The sequence below is a fragment of the Pempheris klunzingeri genome, chromosome 15, assembly GCF_042242105.1.
Source record: "Pempheris klunzingeri isolate RE-2024b chromosome 15, fPemKlu1.hap1, whole genome shotgun sequence".
Lineage (NCBI taxonomy): Eukaryota > Metazoa > Chordata > Actinopteri > Acropomatiformes > Pempheridae > Pempheris > Pempheris klunzingeri.
Genome location: NC_092026.1, coordinates 9,631,755 through 9,657,120, shown reverse-complemented (window position 1 = coordinate 9,657,120; position 25,366 = coordinate 9,631,755). Strand labels below are relative to the sequence as shown.

Below are 25,366 nucleotides of genomic sequence, written 5' to 3'. Positions count from 1 at the left end.
GAAACTCAGTATTGCATTGACTAGCATTGATTATTATATAAGTTCTGTCTGTGGCTTTTCCACAACAGCTCATTCCTGCCTACTAAATATTCTCAATTTGTTCTCCCACTTGTTTACTCATTACTTTGAGCAAAGAAGTGCCTTGATTGATGTCCTTAATATCATTTGTTAGAGTGTGCTGCTTTGGCGACACAAGCAGCATGGGTCCCTCTAAGAGTGAGCTTCAGAGAACCATTCACTATGCCCCAGAGAGGAGTGTAAATCTAAGTATCAGATTTTTCTCCTCCAAAGCCAAATGCTAAAAGTGATCCTGAATTCCCCTCCAATTCAAACTGCTCCTCAGCAGAATTGTTTAAATAGAGTAAGGGGCAGTGGTGGTGGGGGGTAGTGGTGGTGTTGGAGAGGAATAAGCTGAGGGAGAGTTTTTAATTAAGCAATGCCCTGCTTCATATTTAACCACACACTATGATCAGAAAGTTAGACTGTCTTTAGTTACTTTAGTTTCAGACTTTTACTCACCATCGCTTGATGGCTCTACATGTACACTCCAAGCAAACTAAGCCATGTCTATCAAATTCACAGAAACCTTTACCAATCTTACAGAATTCAATACGCTGCCACTGTATCTTTGTTACATAAAGAGTTCACTAAACTACGCAAGGCAGACCTGCAAGCCCCAGTGTCCCAAACAACCTTCAACAGCACATGAACTTCAGCCCGGATAAAAAAGTAAACAGCGTGGAGAAATAAAGACCATTCTTTTTGAGAGGAGTTTTTCCTCTCTCCCTCTCCTGTCCTCCACATGGGAGAGATATTAGGCGTTTGTGTTTTAAGGAGCTGTGAAATACATAAACCATGAGCCACAGGAACGCAAGGCCCTGTGGATATGCAGATGGGCTTACTTTGCTGGTGTCAGGGATGCTTAGAGGGAGCAGGCACAGGAGCAGTTTTCATCTAAAGGATTTTCTTAGGAGTGTAGAGGGACAGGGTGGTGGCAGTGGAGAACACTCGGGAGACTAGGAAACAGAGAGTCGTAGGAGAGAGAGAGAGAGAGATGCGGATAGAGAGAGAGAGAGCTGACAGTCCCCTGTGGCCCTGTAACTATATCCAGAGTCTGCTCAGTGCATAGAAAGGGGTGGGGGCTCACGCAGGGCCATGCTGATTGGACAGCCCCGGAGAAGGGCTGGGGGAGCGACAGGAAGTGACCTCAGCCCAATGAGGCAGCTACAGGGGCGAGTGAGCTGACTTCCTCCCTTGGCTCTCACTAAGAAACAGGCTGCCAGTCTGATTCAACCCCTGTTACACTGCTGAATACAAACCCAGCCCTTCACAGGCTGCTTTACTGGGGCTAACAGAGCACAATTTACTCATGATAAACTCCCAGTCAAACCTCTATTGCTCTCTGACCTACTCTTCTCTTTCCATCTGTCTATATCTATCTATATGTTACATAGCACTCTTGCATGTTAGGGTTGTATATAAACGTAAGGAGAATGTGGTTGACATATATACTGAATAGAAGCTAAACACATATTACTATATATATATATAGTCCAAATCAACCACTTTTTTGTTGTCAATTAATTCCATGAAGAAACCAAAACCAACACTATTATTGTATTGCCGATGTAACAAAAGACTGATATAGCTCGTTCCTCTGTGACACAGACCTTCACTGTTGTCCAAAAACTATTAAAACACATTAATGAGTCACACCATTGCTCTGTGTCACATGTTCCTACATAACGATGTACATGGGCACTTTATTTTTAGTCAGTCCCAAATACAGCTACCAAATGTGTATTAATCCACACAAAGTAGTTCCCAACAAATGCACGATTTACACCTATTTTAGTCACATCATATTAGTCATTTAAACACTTCAACAGAATTGAGTGGATGTGGTGCCAAGAGCCACACTATTGCCACACTATTGAGTCGGTATTGAGAGACACACAAACACATTGGGGGTCTAATCTATCAATAAGATTAAGAATAAGAATAAGAATGACTTTATTTATCCCGGAGGAAATTGTTGAATCAATGCTTTTTTGTTGGCAGTAGGAAAAAACATAGAATAACATCAGCCTTAAAGTGTACTGTAGTAATATCCCTTTGCCATTGTCCCCTGATGCACCTGCTCACAGACATAAACACACACATGCACGCACACAAGGTCAGTCAGGCAGGTGCAGAGTTATCTGCATAATGAAGCAGGCCAGGCCTCTAAAGGGACAGTGTTGTGCACTAGGGTCAAATGAGGGCTGCGCATATGGCAGAAGAACAGATCTGTGAACCCTGCAGCAAGCTTGACCTTAGTGTACACCCGCACACAGATAAGCAAACTGAATGGTGATCAAAGAGGGCAGTGATCCTCTTGCACGGCTGCATGGATGTACCCGTGCAACCCTCCTCCCCCTAGTCTGCTAATGCCTGCTGCTACACTCAGACGCACATGTAGGTTACACAATATCTCATCTGTCAGATGCATGATTGCAGAACACGCCATCACCTTGCTTCCTTTTAAACTACTATGAGCTGCTTTGATCGGCCTTTACCTTTTACCAGACAGTCAAAAGGGAACATAGTCTGTGAGCTTGTGCTGACAAACAACTTATGGTTTGTTTTTATGCTGTAGACACCACCTAATGTGATATATCACCTCATATGTATATGTGAGGTGAGATGTAAAAGCACATGTGGTAATATGTTAAAGTAAAAAGTTCAGTATGTAAACACTCCCACTGTTTCTTTTGGCACTGCAGGACATGTTTCCATTCCCTTCTCTTCCTGGAAATGTCTGGGGTCATTGGGTTGCACTTGTCAGAATTACTCAGAATCAATCTATAAGAGCAGAAACCGAGATACTACCTTTTTATATAGCCTAACATTAAAGAAGTTACAAGGTCAATCATGCATACACCAGGCAGTTTAAAAAAACTCAAACTGAAATGATTGATATTACATCCTTTAAATTATTACATAGTACTTCAGTTTGTTAAATAACTTTTATCGGGTCGGTTTTTAGTTAAAACTCAGAACAGGAAATTAAAAAGTGATGAACAAAAATACAAAGCAATTGCACCACATACAACCCTAACCCCAAACAAGTGGTTAGTTTTAGTGGTGGATAGAAAAATAAATGAATTAAAATAAAAAGGTGAACAAACTAAATCTACACAGCAGGGAGTGCCTTGTCCATCACAGGTTACTACGTTACTGTACAGTTTTTCATATTTTGCCAGATTTGCCTAAAGCACCTTAGCACAGTAACCCTCTACTTGGATCCTTCAGGGTTCGAGTCGGGCACAGTTGTTTACACATTTGTGGTTCTGGTACACAGGACCTATGCAGTGGGCACTCTGCTGCAGAGACCTGGGGACAAACCCTGGATGAGTCCCCTGTGTATCTACCCCACCCCCTTGCAGTAGCTGGCCTAATGTCAGGTTTGGCAGGAGTTTGATAAAGCACTAGTCTGGACCTATGGCAGAGTGTATAGGCCTTTTATTGACGAATCGGAGATGGGCAGTTCTCTGAAAGTCTGAGTCAGCAGATCGTTGTGCTGCAAATGAGTGTGCAGGTTCACAGTCTGAAAGACATTTATTTAAGCTATCAGGTGCCTCAGCTGAGGTAGTCTGATGTTTAGACAGACGTGTTGGGAATTCTAATGTCAAGCAGATAAAGTGGGAATCTGTTGTGCTCTGTATGAAAATGTTGACTCGTGAGCATGTTGTAAAAAGAGAGTTGTTTTGATAGCCTTGGCAGGTCAGTGTGTGTACACTGAAGAGGTGATAGGATAATTTGGTGACATAAATTGGTTTCGGCTACAATTTTGCAATCATTCTTTCGTCCTTTCAGTAATAGCATGAATCCTCAGCACTACCTGAAATGAGACTATTTGACTATTCTTGGTTTGTTTTCATTAACCCTCTGCAAAGCACAAATGGCTGTTTCCTTTATTTAGACTTCCTTCAAACCCATTTTAATTTGCAGACGCTTGAAATAAATTATTTTGCATGAAAGTTAATCAAAAAAGATGACGCTCACCATGTTCAAAGTGCAAGGCCTCATCTGAGCAATTAGGATCCCGGCTGGTCATCCAATTTATGCCTGATGGGAACAGATCACACGTTATATTATTTCCTGTCTGATTCATGAAAATCACAGACTGGAGTGTTTGCCGCAAATATATATAGAGTTAAAAAACAGAGTTAAAAAAGAAAAGAGACAAGGAAGCGTGAGACCTCTGACATTCATGCTGTGCTTATTTTCCTTCTTATGAGTTTCTGTGTGTTTTTGTTGTTTCTCCTCTGCAGAGGAAGGATTGAACCATGAATGCAAGCTCTGTAGTCAGTCATTCGACTCACCAGCGAAGCTTCAATGCCACCTGATTGAGCACAGCTTTGAGGGCATGGGAGGAACCTTCAAGTGTCCGGTCTGCTTTACAGGTGTGTATTGTGCATGTTTTTGTGTGCATGAGAGCATTTTGTATCATGGATTTGCAAACCAATGGACTGAGAGTAATATTTGAAAGGTAGAATTGGTTTTATGTACATGTTAACTTATCAGAGACATTTACATTCTCAGTATGCAAAGCTTTGCATTTCCATGCTGTCTTTATTTTTAGTGTGAAAAGGCAAATGGTTTCTAAATGAGTTGGGAAAGGTCAAGCAAGCAGGTCGGCTGAAGCTGAGATCAGTTTGCTGCATGTGGCTTTTTTGTTTAGTTAAATTGCCTCCAAATCAAGGCCAAAGAAGTGTCATGAGGTGAGCGGGGAAAAAAGAAAGAGAGCAGGGGGGACGACAGTGTGAGATGAGGGGAGATGGGGGATGGAAGAGTGGGGAAAGAAAAGGAGATGTGCTAATTGTGGATGGCAGTGGTGCTGATAGCTGTAATGATCTCATCTGTCTCTGTGCGTGGAGGTGGAAGGACCAGACTCCTCCTGAGAGGATAGCGCCCTCCTTCAGTGTCAACAGGGTTAACTATCTCTATAATGAAATCTGCAAAGTCGTTAACTTCAGCTCTTCACTCTTTCTCCCTTCTCAGCTCTTTACTCTTCCTCGCACTTTTTGGGTCCTCAGCTCATTTCCCTCTTTTGCGCTTCCTGCACCCCCCTTATCCACCCGTCGCCCAAAAGAAATTCATTTGTCTTTCCTCCTCCTATTACCTCAATTAACATCATTAGCTCCCATTTTGCATTTTGCTCAAAGATCTTTTGTTCACATTTTTTACCTCTTCATCCACCTTGCTACTCAGCTCCTTATTCATTTTCCTCATCTCTCTTTCTCTCCACTCCCCTCCCTCTCCTCCGCTCTACTTCTCTCATTGCTGTTTTGGCCTTATCTCTCTTTTAGCAGAAGCCTATTGATATATCCCCACCCCGAATCCCCCTCCATTCCTCACAGGGGTCTGGGCATTTAATATACAGAGCATGCCTCCTTCATCTGAGCCTTCATTTTCCACCGCCGGCTTTGACAGACAGGTCCCCCCTCTCCCTCCGCGTCCATATCGATCACAGCGCATGAGAGAGAGGGATGCTGGGAGGAAGAGGGGAGGAGGGAGAGACAGAGCACACCCTCAGGACAGTGGTCGCAGTGCAGACAGACAGATGGGCGAAGGCCTATGGTGGTGGGGAAGGCAGGCTGTGGAGAGTATGGATGGACTGAAAGGCCTCCCTCTGTTGGGGATGCAGGGGACAGGCAGACTGAAGTCAGAGCACTCGGAGGAGAAGGAGGAACTGAGAGTTTGGCTGACAGCTGTCCTTGAATATATTTCTTAAAGTTGAGCCTGTCATAAAGTAGAGAAACGGCACCCCAACTTTATAGTATATTGTTGGATAAATGTATGTAGTGTTCGCAGGATTAATTTTCATTATGTGTTCACTTTTAAGGAAGTTGTTGTAATGGAAGAAGTAGTTGAATCTTTCAATCAAGTAGAAGTAGCTGTGGAAAAAGTTAAAATACTCTATGATAAGTCCCTCATTTGAAATCTTACACCCTCCTGTCCCCTAGAAGTATGTCTGTATTGTTATTTTGCAAACGCAAATATGTAATGCCACTCAGATTAAGCTTTTTTATCATCATAATGTAAAGTTAAACTGACATTCATTAACACACAAGCAGCATGTATAAGCTGTCAGTTTAATCACAACATGCACCTTACTTTATTTTGTATGTTAAATATTAATATTCAAAGTAACTAAAGATAAGTTAAAAAGTATAATATTTCTTTCTGAAATGTAGCACAGTAGAAATATAAAGTAATGTAAAGTACAGGTACTTTGAAATTGTACTTAACTACAGTGCTTGAGTAAATGCATTTAATTAGTTTCCATTGCTGGAAATAAAGCAGGCTTTTCCTTAGCCCACTTTTTATAATTCACTCTCGGGTTCTCAATTCACATTTTGATTTAGTTTTGTTCAGTCAGTGTGGAAGCTGTTGATGAATTTCTGCATGCACTATTCCAAAAGTTTATTTATAGATTAAAAGGATCCCTATTACAGACATAATGAGTCTGAACATAAAAGAAAAACTTTGATCAAACTAGGTGGCAGCAATAGTGGTTGGGTCATTGAGTTCACTCGATTTACAAGGTTACTCTTCGCTTAAAAGATCAACCCCCACTCGATGCCCGTGTTTTAGTTGAATCTATCCCCCTGTGACCCAAAACTCAGTGGAAACAAGGGAGTGCTTGTCATTCTTTGACATACCTGATTATCCTCAATCCACTTCGAAGCGAAGGGAGAGAGGACAAAACATACCACAAAACAGACCAGAGGAAAGTATGGGGAAAAGTAAGTCGTAGACAGTAGATGAGGGGAGACAAAATAGAGGAGAAAAGGAGACAAAACTTGGAGGAAGCTGAGAAGGTTGCAACTGGCAAGTTTGGATGTGAGATGAAAGGGGTGAAGAGAAGGAGGAAAAGAGAGTTGTGTAGGGGAGGGAGGGTAAATGGAGAGAGGTCCATAAGCCCCTGGATGATGAGAGAGAGGCTGACTCTCCCAGGACAGATTTGACAGGTTTCAGAAGTGGGGGAGCCTGCAGCTAGAAGTGTCTGCCTGCACCCTTAGGAGTAGTAGTGAGGGCTGGTGTGGAAATTGTGATTGGGAATATGTGCTTAAGACAAACAAAACAGAAGAAAGTGTGCCTGATGAAAGTCGTACGTGTGTGTGTGTGTGTGTATACACTTTTCTTTTACTTATGTCACAGCATGAAGTACAAACTTGAAAAACTACAGGATGCTCTGCTTTCAAATCCACAAGAGTCTGACAAATACAGTAGTTTAATTGGCTTTTTGTTTAGTTGTTTCCCCCGTTCTGCTGGTGCTCGATGTTAAAATGATGACATTCTACGTTGGAGAAAAAAAAACGAGTTTTAACTCAAAATTAGTAGTTATTAGCATATCGCTCCAAAAGCAACATACACAGCTAACTTCTTTGTATTGCCTCAGACCACTTGGATCAGCCCTTGCATTGTGAACTCTTGGATTAAGCAGAAGCGAACACATAACACATGTAGGCTAGACGAATAAATAAATGAAAAGGAGAAAGGGGGAAAAAAGGATAAACTTTTTTTTTCCTCCCTGCACAAACAGCTTAGTATTGGTGCAGTGCAGCCTGCAGAGAGCACCACCCTGCCAAAATAAAGATGAGCTGGGGCCTGTAGTAAAGGAGACGTCTGCCATGGGCGGCCCCTGAGATCTAATCAGAGGGCTTAATATCCCCCACAGCGAGGAGACCTTGGCCCCTCAGCCCCCTCAGCCCTGACACCCCTGACGCCCAACCCGGCTCAGTGCTCTGTTCAGCTCCGCTCTGCTCTGGCTCCACGGCCAACAAACTCCACAAAGTTCTCTCTCTCTCTCTCTCTCTCTCTCTGTCTCTCTCTCTCTCCCTCCCTTATTCTCTCTCATTCTCAGCAGGGAGAGACACAATGGCCAGCCACTGATCCTGTTTGGATGTGGTTTTGGATTATTTCTTCCCCAGTTCTCTGTGTCCTCATTTTAACCCTCTTGGAAAACGTGCCTCTGTCCCTCCTCTAAATGGCCATGGCAATGGCATATTTCATACGTGATACATGCTGCCAAATACCAATACAGTGTCCCCTCATTGCCTGCTTCAGCTTATCCCTTTATTACATGTTGCATGCTAATGTGAAGAATGATGATGAAGACAAAGTAAGCCTTAATGTCAATGCTCACTACTTATTAAATGGTCACCCCTGTTTATATTAGCAAACAGTGAATTTCCAAGTCCTTCTTAAGGAACCGTAAATATAACCCAATCCTTTTAAAATGTCAAAACCAAAAAAAAAAAAAAGTTCTTGAGCGCCCATTGACATCATTGCCTTAAATGTCATGTCCATTCAGTATTTATTGTTCTTACAGGAGGCCTGTAAGTGCCACTAAGTGCATTTTAGGCTCTGGCACTTTAAATTAGCTGTCATTGTTCAGTTGCATATGAATGAATGCAGAGCAATAAATTGATGGAATGCGTAGCTGATTAAATGTGTGTCTCACAGTAACTGGACCAGATTCGCATGTAAACAGCGAGGAACAGCTAACTTGACATCTCAGTCGTGTTTGGCCCTATTGCACAGTATTTGAAGCCCCCCCAAGTCTCAAATCCATTTTTATTTTTGCTGTATTGACTTTTTCCTCCTCTAGCCAAAGACATAATGAAGGCTTCCTGCAGCTGCGGTGACCTGCTTCTGTACAGTATATGCAGACAAAACACAGCTAAAGAAAAAAACTATTGTTTATCAGCGCATTTTTTCTCTCAGAGCATGTATTCCCCACAAAGAAAATTGTCATATTTTCGGAGCATAACGGAGGCACAAATGTGCATGATAGCCGGGGCCTTAACCTTGAGCGTAAATGTTTAGTAACAGACTGTAAAACCAGCCATCTATCTGAAATTATGTTTGTCTTCATATTGTTGTGGTCATTAGTTTCAGAAATGGACCATGGAGTTGTTGTTTGTTCATTAGGCGAGGTTTGTTCATTTCTGGTTAACATGCTGCCATGTTCCAGAGACAGCTGTCACCCAGGCATTAGCAGTCTGAAAGCATCACCACAGTGTGTCTGCTTTGAATGTAAACTTTTATTTCCCAGGTCAGGAGTGTGACATTCAATGAAGCCGAGTGCGTCTCAAGTGTACGCAGCTCAATAATTAATAACCGTTCTCCCAGGTGAGCTCAAATTGGGACACGTTAATGTTGCAGAGCCCCGCCACGGGGCTGCAGCGACCCCAAAGCCATCTCAGACAGACACCTCACCTTTTGTGGCTGTGCTTTTTTTCCTCCCTCTCCTTGTGGCCCCACGGTGCATGCATTAGAAGAAAAGTTATTTTGAGCTGTAAGAAATTCAAATGAAGCCCCCACATGCTAACTTTTCCAGAGCATCCAGACCTTTGAGATTAGACAGCCATCCTTAAAGCACAAGGGTCTGGGATAACAAACGGCATGTTTGAAGTGCTCCTTAGAGAATGCAGACACACACACACACACACACTCACACACGGAAGACACATACACTCAAGACTCACACAATTGCATCCCCCTTAGCTTTTCAGCGTGGACTATGGCTTAATTAAAGCACAAATGTATGGTATATGTTTTAAGTGGCAGCGAGTTGTGTGTTTATATGATGCTGAATGTAGTCTGAGTCTGCATGAATAAGTAGCACAACACCATGAATATTTATATTGTCAATATAATTAGCTATGTAGACTAATGGAGGCCATGTTTTGCACTTGAAGCCATGCCAATTTTTTGTGGTTGTTTATTTTCTGGCTTGTTGTCCCCACAGTAGTGCTAAATAAAGAGCATCATTATTCCCAAAACATTATGCATTCGCTAGCTCTAGTGCCATGAATATGACCACTCTAGTTTCACTGTTAACATCTAAATTGTTCTGTTTTTTTTTTAATTATATATCTCATAACAATGTTTTTTTGCTATTGTTGATGGTGCTTTCATTTGTTTGTAATTAAGTAATTTTCCTTGCCATTTGACATAGTCTGTCTTCAATTTTTATTCAGGCAGATGCAATTAAGATGTTGCCTTTGTTCCGTTTTGCCCCGCTCTAATTTATCACAGTCAACATTAGGAAGCAAAGAGTAGAGGCATCTCCAACTGACAAGTTTTGCAAAGTGATATGAACAACGCTTGCAAAGTCTTTAAAATTTGCACTAACATTTCTAAATGTTTTATCCTCTGTCCCTGTGTGTCCTCTCCCTGCCTGTGAGCAGTGTTTGTCCAGGCCAATAAGCTCCAGCAGCACATCTTCTCTGCCCACGGCCAGGAGGATAAGATCTACGACTGCTCGCAGTGCCCGCAGAAGTTCTTCTTTCAGACAGAGTTACAGGTGAGCCTCGAGCTGGCGGAGCAAAAGGGGCCACCAGCAAAAGCCGTGGCTGCTAATCACACATGACAGCTTAACAAACACTAAACACCGCTCACCGCACTCCGGCTGTCCCCTCCATCCCGGCTGGGATGAGAGACTCAGAAGGAATTATTTCAGTCCGTTTCCAAAACTCATTTGTGATGTGCAGATATGATTTGATTTGCTTATTAGACCAGCAGAGCACTAAAATATCTGGAATTAGAGGATTAGTGGAATGTTCGTTTTTGAAGAGGTAATTACATACAGTGCAGAGGCAAAAACACAGCTGAGTCAATATGCCTGCATCTTCCTTTCTAATCACAGAGGAGGCCTCATGGCTAAATATGAGCTTTGTCCTCTGGGAGACCGTATCTGCCCTTCAACAAAGTTAGTAGTTGGACTTATGAACTCGCAATGTTAGAGAGATAATCCATTTTCTAGCAATCTTTCTCTCTAGTCCTTGGAGAACCTGAAAAAATGAAACAGACCTTATTATATTATTTCACTGTGGTGGTGTTTTCAAGCAGCTCTGTTTTGTTTGGGGGATTCTCAACCATACACATGACACACTTCTCATATCCAGATCTTTTTCTATTACCTTTTGAAACTTAATCATTAAAATATGAGTAGTCTACAACCACCGTGTTCATTCTGATTACTGAAATTGTTCTTAATTTGCCTTCAAGCACTGAGCGAAACCAGTAGCTCCTGACCACATCCTTCAAGTGCATGTATCTGAAACTTGGATTAGTAGCACTAAGTATTAGCAGGTAGCCAGAGGAAGCATCCAGGGCTTGGCTGCCCATTGATCGGTAATGATTTTCATATTGAGATTCAGGTTGTAAACACATAGGCATGTGTCTGCCAGGAGGAAGGTGAATGCGATCATTATCGGCTGGTCATTTCAGCAGTGCAAACATGAATAAAACAAGCCCTGATCCACCAACATGCAACTCCACCACGGAGAGGGTTATTTAACAAGCCTTGTGCTCCACCAAACTGCCAACATGGAGTCTTTTCATTCATGCCAAGGCCTCCTATTTATCTCATTTTCATCTCTCATTGGTACGAGTGTTCTCTATATAGCAAGCGTTGTTGCAGGTACCTGTAAACAATCTCAAATAACCTGGGGATGTTTTCCTACTTTTTTTGTTTGACATTTTTTGGAATGAAGTGATCTCCTCCTCCCAGAGGTGTTGTTTCATGCATGATTATATTGTTTTACTCTCTGTGTGTAGAGACAAGAGTAGAACATTAAAGACCTATGGCACTTTGTTGTGAATCAGGGGGTTATGAAAGGGGAGCAGGGATGAGCTTGGGGGATAAGATGATCATTATACTCAACCTGTGCCATGCTCTAAAGGCAGTCCCATGTGAGTGCATGCTCACACTCTCACAAACACATGCTGTATGTAGTTCATATAGAAGCGGGCACACACACTCTTATCACAGTATCAGAGTTTACTTATGCCGTGACCAACTCAAAGCTTTCTTAAGTTTTGTGCGTTTTTTCATAGATCCATCTTTGTCTTAGGTGCAACTCCTGAACTTAACGTTGGATGTATGATTTGCCTTTTTCACGGTCTGTAGTTAAAGCCTTCAACAAAGAGTGCAGGTTGGAGTCTTGTTTTTAGTTTTTGTTTGCGGTTGCCATTTCCCATGCATCACACTTCAGAATGTCTCACTGACACGGGGCAGTCGTTTGTCAGTCTGTCTGAAGTGGAGCTGTCTTCCAGCAGCGAGAGAAGTGGAAGCTCTGTCTCTTTGCCAGGTCTTGAGTTTGGAGTTTCTCCCTATTTCTCCCTGACACTCTGGCCCACTCACAGGCTGCCTGGGCTCCTCATCTCTCACAGTAGTCGGAGGGGTCAAAGGGCCAGTGCAAGCTGGGAGAAGGAGCGGTGAGAGGAAGAGCTGCCACGGCAGGTAAAGGGAAGCAGGAACGATATTTTATTAATTTGCTGCTGAGATCCTGAAACAGACCAAAGGCTGTGACAGGTATCCAGCGCACCACTCCACATCCTCCCCCACCGCCTCCCCCCGTGAACTCTACCCTGCGAGGGGCTAGCCAATTTTCGCCAGCCTGTCGAGATGGATGATGGGAGAGCATCCGTCTAATCAGCCCTCCTAGGACCCCCCGCCCAGCTGCCCCCCTCAGACTGGCCAGATTGACTGACTCCTGGGCCTGTGTGCCCCAGAATCCAGATTCCAAAGGAGAATAATCTCTCTTGCTCTCCCTCTCTCTCCCTCCATTTCTCCCTTTCCTCTTTATTTCGCAGACAAAAAATAAGCACTGAGATGCATAGACCACCATTCCCCTCGAAATTCTCCGGAGGACTCCCCTCCGCCATCACATTCACTACCACAGCCTCCATCCTGTGCATCCCTCTCCCTCACCCCATTAAAATATGGAGCAAAGTCTAGATATTTCATGAGGTGCTGATGGGGAGGGCAAGCGGGCTGGCTGTGCCGCGCTTTCTCTGACCCTCAACTACTGCCCACCCCTTGAGCAACTAGGAGAGATGGCTTCACTACTATACTACTGTCCTGTCATTTTAAAGTCAGATGTCCCCTTATGGGGAAAAAAAAGTCTCTGGGTTCTAGCAAAGACCGCATTGCAATGTGAAACTTGATAATAAACTTCGTTTTCCCTTTGCGTTGGCCTCAGATACAGTAGCTTTTCACATTGAGAAAGGAACTGAGCCACTGACAATGCTGCCAGGCTGGATTAATTAGCCAGATTCATTAACTGATGGATGTGCAGTATTAGCCACAGCTTAAATCTGACATTTCTCTGAGTGCAGTTCATTTGTGAAGAAACACACACAAGTTCAGCTCCTCTAGCGATGCACTATACTGGAGGGCTGCAATCGGAGGCTTCACTCCCAATGATCCCAGTTCCTCCAAAGACAAGACAATGAGATTGAAGTTACACAACAGTGAAGATGACATTTTCTGTGTGAGATTCCCTTGTTCCTTTTAAGCTGGGCTGTCTTTTTCCCCCTCCATCCTCCAATTTCATTATCATTCCTTGGAAGTGACATGAGATTGTAAGTCGTGTGTTAAGTCGTGCCGCAATCGACGGAGGAGTGGAAGGACTGGGGTACTGTATAACTTCTCCCTCTCCTCAGACGCCCGCAGGACACGTACCTTAATTGGAGTGTCTTTTAAAAGGATTCCTTCAAAGACAATCCAAAGCTCCCTGGCCTTAATGAGTGCTGAAAGTGACAAGAGCACATCTGCATCATGTTCTACTTCCCCACACAAATGAGATTCTCTTCTCCCCGTGTGATAGCCATTATTGCCAAGCTGTGACCAATTCCACTGTTTTAATTAAGCATATTTATAGGCGTCACGGTCACCAGGTGTAAACATCTATGCATGTCATAATGTCCGTCTAACACAGAAAATAGGGAGAGAAAGTGAGAGATGGAGAGTCAGAGAGAAAGGAGAGCGTAACAGAGGAAACAAGTGCATCTAATGGGTTAAATGTATCCAAAGATATCAGTGTACTGCATTTTTATGATGTTATAATGCACGAAATTACTGAAGTTGATTCTATGAATGATGGCTCTTAAAAACAATATTTCAGGCCTTTCTTTTCCCCCTTCCTTTTCATGAAAGCTTTCAAGAATGGCACTCTTCAGTATGAAGCACAGAGACCTAATTCCCCAGAAGTTTTTCTTTCTTTTTTTTTTTCATGAATTTTAAAATATGCCCCCAAAACCGCCCTAACTGCCCTGCGTCCCAAAAGTGTCGCACAAAAGCAAAGCTTCATGTGTTTGTCCCCAAGCGGCTCTCAAACACCCCATTTTCTATCTTGATCTGCCAAGTATGACAGCTCTTCACGCTTTTGAAAGTTGTATATATATTTTTTTTCCTTTTATATGACAACTTGTTTTCTTCTTCATCACCCCAGGTGCTCAGAATTCTGTCACCATTTCAAAAAGTTGGAAAATAAAAGAACAATGAATTAAAAAAAAAAAACTCCTACTTGTGAGGCGCCATCATTAATATTTAAGCTTATTTATAATTATGTACAACACTGTACACGCACTGTAAATGGGGACATAAACACCCTTAGATGACTAGTAATGTATCACAATAGTGGTGTTCTAGTTTTGTAGGTGCATCAGAATTAGACAGCATGACAGACCTAATGATCCTGAGAGGATTTTCTCTTTCTCAGTACGTGTGTCTGTGTATACATCTGTGTGCGTGCTGTATGTATTTGTCTTTGTGTCTGTCTCTCCCAGGGTCTGATATGTGCATGCAAACACATTGTCTGGAGGGAGACATGACAAAAACTCCCAGAAGCCTTTGAGCTGTTCTTTTTTTCTTTTTCCTGTGTTGCACCACTGGGGAAAGTTAAATCCAAACAAAGAGGAGACGCTTGGTGTGCTGTGCTAGAATCCATCACCGGATCTTTCCCTCAGACATGTCTCCTTTACTTTTCTTAGTTGACTTTTTCAACAACTTTGATAAATACCATTTTAAGCACTTCTCTGGAAACTCACCACAGGTTTAATTTACCGTCTGTAGTGATTTGATTTTCAAGTGTCTAGTACACTGTAGATGCAGCAGAGGCCAAAACAAACAGCATTAGAACAATTCCAAAATAAACAGCATTAGAGCAATTATTCCCTCTCGAATTTCATATTCACACATCACTGTGGCAAAGTAATTTAACTCTTCAGTTTGGAAAAGGATGTTGACACCAGTCAATTAAAAGCTAATTTTCTGACTCGCTGCCTTGTTTCAGTGGGAAAACATGAGAGTGCAGATCGACACTAGCCTTCTCATAGAAGCGTGGAAATGCAGGAGAAAATTTAGTCCTCAAAAATCTCTGCATTTGTGAAGTGGCATATCTAGCAGCACAGGAGAAGGGGGGTGGAGGCTCTGTAGCATCCCTAGTCAAAGTCTGTCCCTGACTGAAGTGGTTAAATGTGAGAGTAATTGTGTTTTGTTTCTGGGACTGACATGTGGAACCCCATGGACCCCATCTCCCTCCCAGTGACAGGCAGAGATCCTCCCCCCTCGCTCTGTCTAATTAGAGGATGTAGCCCAGGGCTCATGTCCCAGGAAGACCCATCCCCCTCCCAAGATGGCTCCCCTAAGAAAGCCCTTAATTGGGTTCTTTAGTCATAGTCTTCATTTTGGCTGGAAAGGCATCTGTGTGTTGCTATCACCTCAGAATACAGTTTGTATCGCTCTCTTGTGTTTTTATTTCTTCCTCTCTTTTTTCTCCCTCTCGCTGGCCTTCTCTCTATTGCTTTCCCTCTCTCCCTCTCCCCGTATCCCACTCTCTCCTCACTTAATGAGGCCCCATAATAACACAGCAGTTGTGCAGTTGTTTTGCTACCTCAGTCAAACAGCAGGATCACTGCATAGTGTGTTTCTAGTACCATTCACTTGTCTACTTAGACAGGGTAATGAGTATCATTTGGAGCTACAAAGCACCAACCCACAAAAAGAGTGGTCCGTCATCTCCGGTTAAACCTAAGAAGCATTTGGCGGGGGTAGTTAGACATGTAATCAAAGCATTTCAAGCATTAAGGATTTATTATATATTTTTACAAGCGTTCAGTGTGAAAATAACCAAACGTAAAATGACAACACATGGAAGCCATTGAAATCCTTTGCTGTTGTGAACTCCACCTAGTGCTGTTACTGTATGACCATGAGTCCCTGGACACCTCACTTCAAACAAGACAGTCTGTTACCAAGGAGACCAGGCCGGTTGTGGCACAACAGTGTTTGGGGTCAACCCTCCCTACGGCCTGATAAGTGATGACTGTGGAGAATGCCAACTGCTGTATTATTTATTTATTTGATTGTGTTCTTCATTGGCTAAACTAGCCAGCAGTAAGCCTGGCCTGAGGTCAAAGCAGGAAAGGATTACTCCCTCAGTGGACTGGTCAACAGTAGGGAATGCACAAAGGGAGGACTGAGTCAATACTGGACCGAGTTCAACACACCATTAAACATCAAGGCAGAATGCAGCGCTCTTGTCTTTCACCCCAGCAGTTTTCAACAACAAAAAAACACTTCACATGGTGGGAGAATTTTCACAAAATTACCCAAGACACAATGGGGTCATTACTGATTGAAGTCCATTGTTCATCTTTCAATCATCACACAAACATAAATTCGCTGAAATATCCAAGGAATCTCATTGTTTAAAGTCACCCAGCAGTTCGGAGCCTCGAAGACAGACCACAGGTTCTTTGTTTTAGTATCATTTGATGACGTTCTCTTATGCGTTAATTAAATTCCTGAGTGATGACTACGGGTATGCACAGGTCTCAGTGGTTTTGTGCACATTCCCTGTGCTCCAGATGCAGCTATGCAGACTTACTGTATGTCAGCCATGCGGGCTAAGAGTCGGCACAGACTGATAAGACTTTTAATCAGAGCTTAGAGGGGGATGTTTACAGTTTTGACTCTTCCTTCAAATTTTTGATTATAGATAAGCTAAATAAGACACTTTAGCCACAGGGTTTAAAATGAATGTGCTCAACTCTTCTAATTAATTAGTTTCTTTAATGAGTAATCTTTACTGTAAGTAACACTTACTTGACTCATAATAGCAATCTTTGCTTTAGTGATGGACTAGTATGTCAACAGACATGAATAAAGGTTTTACTTCTTTAAATAATCAAACAATGAAAAATGTAAGTGATTGCTCACATTTTGTCATACATTTTTGACAAAAATATACAACAACAGTATTCTCAGAGAATAGCCTAAACTGTCCTTAACTGGGACATTTGCAGTAATATTGTCGTTTTACATACCATTACCACATTTTGTTCACACCTAAAGTATATTTTACTTAAAGCTGTGCACATTTAAGGTTGCAAAATCATGCGTAAATAATTGTTAAAATTGACAGATACATCCACAGCACTTTGATTCTGAGGGCTACACAATGCAACAGGTTCTGTTCAATTCCTTGGTCAGCTCTACACACTGCTTTGTTTGTTGGAGAAGCCTTGAAAAGGCCATGGCTTTAAAAGTCGTTATTGCTCATTCAGCTCCCTAACAACTCAATAATGCCTGGGTTTAATGTTACATGCTGGATAACACCAGGTAGAAGAGCAGACACAATGTACTTAGTCTACTGTAACATATGCTCTGCAGGTATTAGCATTATGCTAATCAAACACTGTTAGCGGTGCAATTAAGCTTTACATCTCCTCTCTTTGATGTTGGACAATCTGAAGATTGCCTTTAATACAGCGAGATCAGATGAAAGAGAGAAATGTGTCTGCTGGTCCGCTGGCCTTCCTTTGCAGAGCTGATGTAAGAGATGCACCTCTGTTGCCTCACTGGAGACCGGGTGCTATCGATGGAGACCAGAGCAATGGGCAACGACATAAAGAATGATTAGTTAATAAATCAACTCCCCAGCCTACTTGCACTTTCCCACTCTCTGCTCTCCCCCAATCGCTCTCCATTTTTTCTCACCCTCTCCCTTTCTGCAGCAGCATTAAATTCCTAAGACATGTTGCACCTGTTTGCATGGGTACACAAGACCCCCGCCGGATGTTCCCCCTCCTCTTCCACTACCCCTGAGGGCGTTGCAGTAGGGTGATGTAATCAGATGAAAGTGGTGGTTTAACGGTGGCTCAGAGCCGATGAGAGAATGGGAGAAGAGGAGGAGGAGGCTTGCTCCAAGCCAGTGCAGCCAGTCTTCATAAGGTAGAAGCGGGTGCGCATTATTGATCAGAGCAAAATTTAATTTAGTGGAGAATTGACTGCTATGGTTTACCTGAACACTGCTGGTAACTGGGCCCTGCAGCAGGCCTGTGTGGCCAGCAGGTGGTTGAAAGGATCGAGGAGGAGATTAAGGGTTGGATAGAAGGGAAGGAAATGGATGATAAGGGGAATGGCAGAGTTTCAGGGGGAATAGGACGGCATTGAAGGAGGGAGTTAGGATGAGAGCTAAAAGGCTTAATGGAGGGCATCTAATCCTAAATTGCAGTGATTCTGGTGTGACACCATTAGTGACATCCTCCTTGCCAGGGCAGCGGATATTTTGGTCATTTTCTTTTGAAACACGTGAATTACGTGTTTCACATCTACTTTGACATTTGTGGTCGGGTACTGTAGGTATTTAACTTGATGCAGAGGTACTTGAAGAGCTTGACAAGGATGAAGATTGGAAAGTGAATTTCTACCCTCCCTCCCTCCACTCTCCCTCCCTCCCTCCCACCTTCCATACCCATACACAGAACAGTTTATAGCTACTCTGCAGAGTTCAGTATCCACAGAGATAAAGGTATCAGTTTCATTTTCTTTTAACGTTTTTTTCACCCTCTTTTCCTCTATTTCCCTTTAGTCTGCATGGCTGCCACAGCCACTGAAGTCGTTTAACACCGTCCTTGAGAAAGCCCTCAGTGAGAAAACTCCTGGCATGTTTAAGGAAAAGGTAGAATGCAGTGTGTGTCAGACAGAGCTGGGACATGCAGTGGGGGGAGCCATTCCCCAGAGGGGTTATTTTCCCCTCTAATAGCTGTTACGAGCCCTACATTATATCCAAGGAGCTACGTTCCTTTGGGGTCCACAGACACACACACACACACACACACACACACACACCTAGACGCACTGGCACACTCACACAAAGGCATGCACACTCAGTTGAGCACAAATTTTCTCTCTCTGTTTCTCTCTTTTCCACACACACACACACACACACACACACACACACACACACACACAGGCACACAGATTCAGTCCTAGCCACTTTGCTCTCCTCGTGTCAATATCCTGCCATTTGAAGTCACGTACTGCAGGGGCTTCTGGGAGTCGCCGAGGAGCCAGGCTGACGGGTAATGGGCCGCATTCATTAATAAGGTTGCCGTGCTCCTGTCCCTCCTCAGCAACGCCAAGGATGTCTTCACCGGGGGGTAGGGGGTTGGTGGAGTGTGAGGAGGGGGAGGAGGTGAGGTGGGGTGAGAGAGAGAGAGAGAGAGAGAGCATCCCGTGGGGAGTCTCCTCCCAGACTCACTTAAAGGAGCTTTATTTCAGCAAGAGAGGAGAAAGGGAAGCAGAGGAGCTGTCCGGGCCGCCTCTTTAAAAAAGGGAGAGCAGGGCCCAGGTGAGCCATACTAACCCTTACAGGGGTCACACTCCTGCTCCCCGTCAAACAGCTTATTACCCCACCTGTCGGGAAGTAATCGCCCTAGCTGAAAGGAAAGCTGTCGAGGTGTTTAAATGCTTTATATGGAGGCAGCTGAAAGGGTAAAGAGGGAAGGTATGAATGCAAGGGGGGCTAATAGTCGTCTCCTGGCACTGCCCAAGGGATTCTGCACCAACAGGACTGAAGGTGACTTCTCACTGAGGTCGCAATAATCATTTCAGATCTCTTAGGTCCCTTTCTCACGGTTGTATTTTAAAACTAGTCAAAAAATGTTATTTCACATACTTGTGCATTTAATTCTATGCCTATGTGCACCACAGAATGCATGTGTGCACTGAGGTGTGTGTGTATTTGTGCATGCATGCGTGCTGATGACTCTGTGACAGGTGCGTCTAGTCCATGCCAGTTTAGAGAGTCCAAGGCCGTGTTTTAAACAGAGCGCAGCAAGTGGGGCATGTAGTTTGCATTAAAGGGATTAGCAGTCACTTCAAAAGATGACCTGGATTCAGCCCACCAGGGACACCAGTTACACACCCCCTGGTCCACACTCCCTTTAAAGAACCTGGCACAGCTGCCCCACTACAACCACTCTCAACGGTCTGTGTGTGTGCCTGCATAAATTTTGGAGATACAGCAAAACATAGTGATATTGTCAGCTTGTTGTCCTGTCATAGAGAATTGTGCTCCGTTACATATTCACATCAGCAATATCAAATCATCAAATGTCTCAACGGCACCTGAAGTATTTCTCAACTTTTCTGCACTGTACATTTTCAGCACATTTGATACACGTATAAAAAAAACAAGACTCTCGGGGTGATAGTCCATCATCAGGTGTGCCTTGTTATGGATGTTGTTTCCATGGACACAGCCTTTGATCAGGAGGCAGGATTTCTGAGGAAGGGGATGTTATCTTTCAGGGGTCTTGTGCCTTTGTGTTAGACCACAACTTAGCCATGCTTAATCCCGAAGCTAACTGCTATTGATCCGCACACAGATTTGACTCCTTTGCAAGTTATTTTGATCTGGATAATGAAAGCCTGATAATGATGATGTTCAGATGTCCAGATAATCAAAAGACATTTCTTGTCAATCATACAATTTGTGTCGAAACACTAGTGTGCTTGGTACAGACAATGAATAATGCTCCAATGTCTTCTTAATGAAAGGGAAGGAAAATGAAAGATACATTTGCTGTATGTGATCATAATGTTTCCCCTGTTTCTTTTTGTGTCCTTGCAGAACCACACGTTGACTCAGCACAGCAGCTAACATGGCAAAGAACAGTGCCGTGGCCAAGAACAAGGATCACATGACGCAGAGAATAATGTCTGACCGCCAATTACTGTCAGTGCAGTTTCCCACTGACTGTCTTGCACTGAACTTTCAATTCAGATACACCACAAGGAACCATGCCACAGCAAGAAAAAAGAAAAGAAAAGCAAAGAAAATAAAAGAAAGAGGGGGAAAGAACATAAAAGAACCCTCTCCGTTCTTTCCTGACCATTATTTCAAAAATAAAGAAAAAGCCAACTTGTTTGTACATAGAATTCTTCATGTGTTGCTTAACTACAGCTATATTGCAATCTTATACAGTATTTGCCAATGTACAGTTCAAAATGTTTGTCCAAAAAAGTGAAGGGGAAAAAAAAAGATCAATGACATTGTCAATCAGACCAGATGGGACTCGACCGATTGTGTAAAGGAGAAACAGGGTGCCACTGAGAGCGCAGGAAGCTGTAGGAACCAGCAAGTGTTGTCAGGAGGACTCTTTTCATCAGCGCCACTCCTACTGCGCAGTATGTCTCTCTGTATCCCGACATGGTCAATCATTATGGGGTAGAAAAGTTTGATTCACCAGCATAGGCTGAGATCTTGTCTGTGTGTCCATCGTAACATGGCTGCCAGAGGACCAGCTGAGAACGGCGGTGCGGCTAATCTGCGCTGTAGTTCAGATGAGAGGCGGGAAAAAAAAAAAAAGAAAAAAACAACACAGAGTACAGAAAAACAGGACAGGATGCTGATATATGCAAACGCAGTGACACAGATTTGGAAAAGGCTAGTTCCTCTGGTTGGCTCGTGAACAGAGGCGTGAAGCTCCCATGTGGCTCTCAGAGCATGGGGAAATCTCCAGCCCACTGACTCAACCTGTACATTTCTGTTGTTAATGTTTACTGCTCGTTGAAGCCTGGAGATTACTGGAATTTTTTTTTCCCTTTATGTTTTATTATCTCTACATATTTTTTCGCAGTGGGGGAGTAAATCCTTTTGGATTTGGGGTCATGAAGTCTGAACACAAAATCAGTCTGTCTTGGGGCTATACCGTAGTTACAAAACTCCGTCCCTGGCTCTCCTGGAGAGTGCCCAAGTACTCCTCTTGTTTCTTTGCAGTGTCCCATTGCTCTCTGCTAAAGCTGGAAGCCACTGTGGCATCATAAAAAACTTTAAACCGTTCTGTTATGTAAATGTTTTGCATTCATTGAACCTGAGATGCACTTTTGTATAAAACTTTAATGTTTTGACATTTTGATTGAGAATTGTTCTTACACAGTTTACAGGAAATCACCATCTCCTGCAGCAAAAGGACAATTATCTCTGATGTTATTAAAATGTATTGTACAAATATGGAGTTCTGTATTTGGCAGACCTCATTTTTTTGTGTTGCACATGTGATGGAAATATTAAAAACTGTATGAGGAAATGCATTCATTGACCCTTCATTATCTATTCAAAATGCTTGTGCTGGTGTGTGCTTGTGAACACAATTAACCCATCAGACAAGACCTATAACAGCATAAACACGATCATCATCAAAAGCTTACACTGCTTTTTTTCATCCTCTCAAATTGCATCCTATTTTCCTCACTCCCTTGTGGCTCTCGCTAACAAACATCTGAGCATCTTAAGGGAGGTCTGTGTTATTAATGACTCCATTACCCATCACCCTGTGCGGTCCCATTCTACACACCCTTGCGCTAGGTCTATTTAGGGAGCCTCCAGCACTCCGGGAGACTGAGGAAAAGATTCTCCTGCCTTTGCCGAATGGGACAAACCCATGCAACAACATCTGTCTGTCGCAGCAAATGATTCATCAATGGTGACACGCGAGCAGCATAACATTTGTTGAAGCTTTCAGTTTTGTTTTGAAAAGGCTCAGAGCTGCAGCTCGTAGCATTGTAACTGGGTTATACTATGAGTAACAAATGAGTGTAAACTAATGCCTCATTGAAAAACACAGCTGATACTGTATTTCATTGTATACTGTATGTGCAGCATAAAACATTGCATACCACATGTAGTACACATGTGCAAACACACAACATAAATAAGAATACTAAGAGAAGCACAATAATATTCATAGATATATAGTTTTTATCTATTGTGTACCAAACATCTATTAAAAACAGATAAATGTGATCCTTCTATCTCATAGAAAATGATCAGACACGGTATTTTATGGAGTTTCTGACGCTTGTCTTATTCAATTGTCTGATTTCAAGCATAACATCAAATGTGCATGTTGTCTGTCATGTATTAGCTTTTACTACATTACTACAATGGGGATCCTCCTATAGTGAAAGACATCCACAATGAAGACACAACCCCTCATGCAAATCACACATGGTACGGCCCAACATTAACTGTCATACTGAATGCAAGCTGGGCATCCATTAAACAACTTTGCTAGCATCTCCCTGTGCCAGGCACTTTTAATAAGCTTCAAGGGCATTTGAACGGGTCCAGAACTTTGCTTTGCCAGAGATGGACTGGCCCACATCATCCATTACATTAAATTGGGTGGCGGCCTCCAGCTCATATTTATGATTTAATTAAATTCACTTGTGAGGCGTATCAGAAGCACTGCGGCCTCCCTTTAAACGCCAGCCTAAGCAGCAAAACACACACACACACACACGCAGCTACACACACGAGTGCATACACAAGCGCTGTGTTTCTGACACTCGCCCAAGTGTGAGACTTTGTGGGCGCTTTGGCAGGGGCATTCTCAGGGGTTCATTTAAAGCAATATAATTACACAGCCCCCAAGTATTCTTCCATCAGAAAGCAGCAGAATGGATGGCTTGTTCAGAGATAACTTAGCCGGGCTGGTCCTCTACGGTGTCGTCGCCTGAACATAACCTCAATGCAAGTGGCACTCAATGTTGCTAAGAGCCAGGCCAGTCCTTAGTGAAACTGGGCAGTCGGGCCAGATGTTTGGGAGTAGCTGAAATGCCATTGTTCTTGTCCAGGATGTGTGTGAAATGGCATTTTGTTTTTTCATTTGACAGCCTAATACCCACAGTCCTCTAGAGGAAAAGTGGCAGCCTGTGTTAAGACTTTATTAAAGAATTATGAGATCCTACTGAACCTGTGCAGTATGTTGCTACCCAGGAAGATGAAAATGTGCCACTTTTTGCGGTATGAACAACCTGCCCAAATGTAAGTATGCATTCAGCACTTGTCCCTTGTGTTCCAGTGTCCTTGCTATAACTCTTCTTTGGTGCAAAATTTAGTTTGGTGAAAACTCCACATTGTTAGGCTGCACATTCCTCCCACTGAAGGAGACCTCAGAGACCTCTTATGGCATTCAATATGTGCGCCCAAGCGTGAGATCCAGATCCATTTGGCCGGGAGATCCGCTGGGAGTGTCTGGGGTAACCCAATCTCTCACACCGGCACTCCACATCCACAGAGCCATCTTTTCACTTCAGAACTGTGTCAGCAAAATGGACGCCACAGTGCCACAGTGTTTATGGATCAAGCACAAGGGCCTTTGCTATAATCTTTTGTCTATATCCCGTGTAATTTTGTATACACCCTGTTTCTGTGTCTTTACAATGTAATTTTGGGAATGGGAATAACAGTAAAACAGTTGTGAAAGCTATATCTCAAACCATCATCCTCAGAGAAAGACACTTCCTTTGCAAATGTATGGATGGCAAAGACAGTTCTCAGGTAATAATTAGAAACAGGGCCTGGAGCTGTGAATATCACCTTCAGAGTATATTCATCCTCATCCTACACGTCAAAGTGACACAACTTGAAAGTATAATTAAATGTTGTTTTTTTTTTTTTAATAAAACACTCATTCAGAGCAAATTTTTGTCTGGAAGATGCATCTTTCATCCCCCCAACCATTCTCTAAACCGCTTATCTTGTTCGAGGTCACAGGGGACTTGAGCCTAGCCCCGGCACACATTGGGCACGAAGCAGGGTATACCCTGGACAAGTGGCCTGTCTATCACCGAGCTAACACACACATAGACAAACAAACACATTCACGATCTTCTCTGCTCTGTAGCCCCTCCTAATGATCCCCCCTGTCTCCTGAACTGGGAGAGCTGAAGGTGAGTATCCCCCTCCAGTCATCTCCCTCTGCCTCACCAAGACAAACACTTGAAATAGACAAGGCACTAGATTCTTTTTTTTCATGGATGAGAATGGGGGGAGGAATCTCAAAAATGTATTAAACACCAAGCAATAAAATATAGACCAGATGGGGTCAACTTCACTGCAACTCTCCAGGCTCCACAGTCAGTGTGGCTGATGTGATGATATGAGGACAAGGGAAGAGTCTAACAAGAGGAGAGAAGAGGGAAAGAAACTATCAATAATGCAGCGTACACCGTATACAGCTGACAGTAAAAATGGAAAGCACACTGCATGAGAGAGAGGAGGGCACACCCAATTCTGGGCTCCTCTGAGTCCCTTGTATCTAAGTGCCAGAACATGAATTCATTGGTTAAATAATGTGAGTTCATTGTGGCAGCTGAAACCAAATCAAATGCTTCAGTGCAATGCAGAAATGTCAACACAGATTTCTGCATGATTTAGTACAT

The 25,366-nt window shown here is 43.1% G+C and overlaps 1 protein-coding gene across 2 annotated transcripts in view; it reads left to right on the top strand.

The window, feature by feature from the left end:
- Nucleotides 1-22,194, top strand: part of LOC139214725 (zinc finger protein 521-like) — an 88,789-nt gene extending 66,595 nt beyond the window's left edge. For both annotated transcript variants that reach the window (XM_070845641.1, XM_070845640.1), the window contains exons 6-8: nucleotides 4,317-4,448; nucleotides 10,248-10,363; nucleotides 20,769-22,194. In XM_070845641.1, the coding sequence (XP_070701742.1) occupies nucleotides 4,317-4,448; nucleotides 10,248-10,363; nucleotides 20,769-20,798 (278 nt within the window). In that variant the 3' untranslated portion in view covers nucleotides 20,799-22,194. The remainder of the gene's footprint in view (nucleotides 1-4,316; nucleotides 4,449-10,247; nucleotides 10,364-20,768) is intronic.
- The last annotated feature ends 3,172 nt before the right edge of the window (nucleotides 22,195-25,366 follow it).